The 3,827-nt window shown below is 35.9% G+C and overlaps 1 protein-coding gene across 1 annotated transcript; it reads right to left on the bottom strand.

Moving 5' to 3' along the window:
• Positions 1 to 1,911: 1,911 nt before the first annotated feature.
• LOC127227765 (olfactory receptor 5B12) lies at positions 1,912 to 2,856 on the bottom strand. The gene has a single exon (XM_051192107.1). It carries the CDS (start codon positions 2,854 to 2,856, stop codon positions 1,912 to 1,914), a length of 945 nt encoding a protein of 314 aa, XP_051048064.1.
• Between the last annotated feature and the right edge of the window lie 971 nt (positions 2,857 to 3,827).

Here is a 3,827-nt window from a genome sequence, read left to right on the forward strand (position 1 = left end):
CCCTAAATTCATCATCATTTACTGTCAAAGAGGCTCTAATGAAGGTTGAAATATGCACCAAATTGTGGTTATAAAAATAAGATCTTAGTGGAAATATCAGTACTTGTCCGTTAAGCACAGTAGTAAAATAAGGTTTCCCCCTAGGGGTTATGACCTAGGCATCCATGGTACCAGGTACAAAATTATGTTTTGTGAAATGGGATTTAGAGTCACCCAAAAAAGTGACTGGTTACTTTAATAACAGTCATTATTATTGCCCTAATGGACCCGTCTTTTCAGTCTAGTTAGTATTGTAGCTTAGGATCACAACTTGGAAGACTGTTGATTTTAGTACAAAGTTATAAAAGGTAACTAAGGTTAATTGAAACATCCTGATAATGTGATCAACCACTGGGAAAAAAATCAATCTGTACATGGTGCTGAGTTTTTATTTGTTAGCCTCCAGGAGGATTGTCCCATTCCTTGTTCCAGAATGGCATTTAAGCTTTCTCTCTCTCTCTCTCTCTCTCTCTCTCTCTATATATATATATATATATATATATATATGTGTGTGTGTGTGTGTGTGTGTGTGTGTGTGCGCGCACGCACGCGTGCACACACACGTGACTTTTATACTACTTTTATAGTAGTGGAATTCATACAGCATTTTAAAAAATCTTTGGCATTATTCCTCACCATACTTGCTTTTTTTGTACCCTAATTTCCCATCTCTCATCCCATTTAGTTCTTCTATTATTTTCCTTTGCCCATTAAGACTATGTATATTCTATTCTCTTTCTCCTGAAATCACCACCCACAATCATGGCTCCTTACTAGTTTCTAGGCAACTTCAAATTAAGTATACATATCTAAATATTCAAATACAGGATCCATATATGAAAGTAAACACTCAATATTTGTCTTACTGGATCTTGGTTACCTACTTTAGAATGATTATTTCTAGCCCTATAATTTACCTGTGAAATTAATACTTTTATTTTTCTTTACAGGTGAATAATATTCCAATATACACTACACTACACACACACACACACACACACACACACACACACACACACATGTTTCACACTTTCATTATCCATTCATCTTTTGATGGACATCTAAGCTATTTCTATTTCTTGATAATGAAAAAAGTATCATCAAACACGAATGAGCAAGTATCTCTGTAGTAGGTTACAGAGTCTTTGGGAATATGTAAGTACATGTATAACTGGATCACATGGTAGATCTATTTCTAGTTTTTGGAGGAATAAATTTACTGATTTCCATAGTGGCTATGCCAGTTTTTCCTTCCACCAACAGTTAAAAAGTGGTCTCTTTTCCCTTCCTTAGTGTCAACAGTTATCTTTGACTTTTATTTTTGATCTTAGCCTTTCTGACAGCAGTAAGATGAAATCTCAAAGCAGTGTTAATTTGAATTCTCCGCCTGTTTCAGAATTTGAACATTTGATAGAAAATTATATTTCTTTTTTGAGAATTCTCTGTTTAGGTCCATGCCCAGATTTTAAGTTGGATTATTTATTCCCGTATTTTAGATACTGTTTGTATATCCTAGATGCTAGCCATGGTCGTTTGTACAGCTAGGAAAAGTTTTCCCATGGGTTTATCATGAAAGAGAGATATGTGTGTGGTACACAATGCACACATGGATGTATATATGTATATGAGCAGGATATAGTGGATGTGACCATGTTCATTTAAAAAGATCTTTGAATTTACTATTTCTTTTTGATGGATGATTTCTTCTAATTAATTAGTTCTAGAACTCTTATTTTTAGAGTACTTTCATCTTCAAGCTTCATAACTAGCTGAAAATTATTTTAATAGTTATAAATACATGGCCTGGATAGTCAATATTTTCTATATATTTAGAAACTAAATGAATTGTTTTATTGCAGATTTGATATGAACTTAAAATATGAATGTTACAGAAGATTTTGCATTCCCCACAGCTTTTTTGAATGCACCCTTGACCTCTTTGTTCCTCAGGCTGTAGACTAGAGGATTCAGCATGGGGATGATCATAGTGTAGAATACAGATGCCATCTTGTCAGTACCCATGGTGTGGCTGGAGCTGGGTTGTAAGTACATGAAGATGACTGTTCCATAGAAAATGGAGACTGCAGTGAGGTGGGAGGCACAGGTGGAAAAGGCCTTCTGGCGTCCTTCAGATGAGTGCATCCTCAAAATAGTGATGAATATAAACAGGTAGGAGATCAAGATGACTACAACAGAGAAGAAGGCATTAAAACCGACCACAAAGAAAATCACCATCTCACTGACAGAGGTGTCTGAGCATGAGAGGGCCAGAAGAGGCGGGGCATCACAGAAGAAGTGGTCTATCACATTAGATTTACAAAAGGATAGCCTGAAAATGTTTCCAGTGTGGATGGAGGAATTCAGGAAGCCACAGACATAGGAGCTTATAGTCAGACAAGCCCATGTATTTGTGGTCATAATTGTGGTATAATGCAGGGGCTTACACACTGCTGCATAGCGGTCATAAGCCATGGCAGCCAGCAGGAAACTTTCTGTGGTTATAAAGCCCACAAAGAAAAAGAATTGGGTGCCACAAGCATCGTGGGATATGATTTTATCTGTTGAAAGGAGACCTGCTATTACTTTGGGTGTGACAGCTGAAGAATAACCAAAGTCCACCAGAGACAGGTGACTGAGGAAAAGGTACATGGGAGTGTGGAGATGTGAGTCCAGCAGAATCAGCCCTATCATTCCCAGATTCCCAAGCACAGTGCTGAGATAAATGAGAAGGAAGACAATGAAGAGTGGGGCCTGGAGCTCTGGGTCATTTGTTAACCCTGCAAGAATGAACTTAGTCACCTCTGTACTGTTCCCCATTAGGGATTATGTGGTTTCCCTGCAGCAAAAAGAAAGGAGAGGAGGATGAGAACTGGAGGGGAGACTGATGATGCACTCTGCTTGTCTTCTCCATGCCTTTTCTCACTGTGCATGTGTTTCTTTCCAGCATCCTCATCTAAGCAAGCTATGAAGCCACATTCAAGTTTAAATTAAGCTAATTAAATGAAATTAAGTAAAACAATATCATGGTGTATTTCAAAAGAGAGCTAGGCAGGTTATATAAGAATGTCACATTAATTGCTATTTGAAAAATCTCAAAGTCTGTATTTGAACTTTCAAAAACAAGCAGATTTTTTAAACTGAACTAGAGTCATTTAAGGTGTTAATTTAGTCAGGATAATATAATGCGATGCTATTGAGTACACATCTTTCCATTTTTCGTGTTTTTGCAGTGTTTTGTTCAGTTTGTTCAGTTTTCAGCTTTATTCTTGTGTGGCTAATCAAATTGTGGGCATTAAAAATGCAGCCTAATATCATTCACTGTAGATAGAATCTAAATATCACAAACTTATTTCTTAGTATTGTGCAGGCTGGGGAGCAGTGATGTGTCATGAGGTCCCAATTCCTGGTTTATACATGGCTTCAGATCTACTGTGATAAAATTAATTTTATTTGGATTCTTACTATAATCTATTCTTCTTCTATCCTTTTTTCTAGCCTTTACTCATTTTTTTTTTCATTTAAGATTTATCTTTTTGTATATAGATCCCAGTTGAGTAAAATATAAGAATCCTCTTATGTTTTAGTCACCATGGATAGAAACATCTTAGTGGACTCATAAAATGTGGATAATAAGAATATCCAATAAGTGCCTTTATTTTTATAAAATTTAAAGTATAGAAAAAACTTTCCTATTGTACCATTATATTTCTATTCTTAGGATAAAGAAACCTTGGCTAAGATAAAACAGAAAATAAATAAAAGTATAAAATTTGCAGATAAGTGGGTGG

The sequence above is a fragment of the Phodopus roborovskii genome, unplaced genomic scaffold (genome assembly GCF_943737965.1).
Source record: "Phodopus roborovskii unplaced genomic scaffold, PHOROB, whole genome shotgun sequence".
In the NCBI taxonomy this organism is placed as follows: Eukaryota; Metazoa; Chordata; class Mammalia; order Rodentia; family Cricetidae; genus Phodopus; species Phodopus roborovskii.

Coding starts and splice junctions, on each gene's coding strand:
- LOC127227765 (XM_051192107.1), bottom strand. CDS start 2,856: ATGGGGAACAGTACAGAGGTGACTAAGTTCATTCTTGCAGGGTTAACA.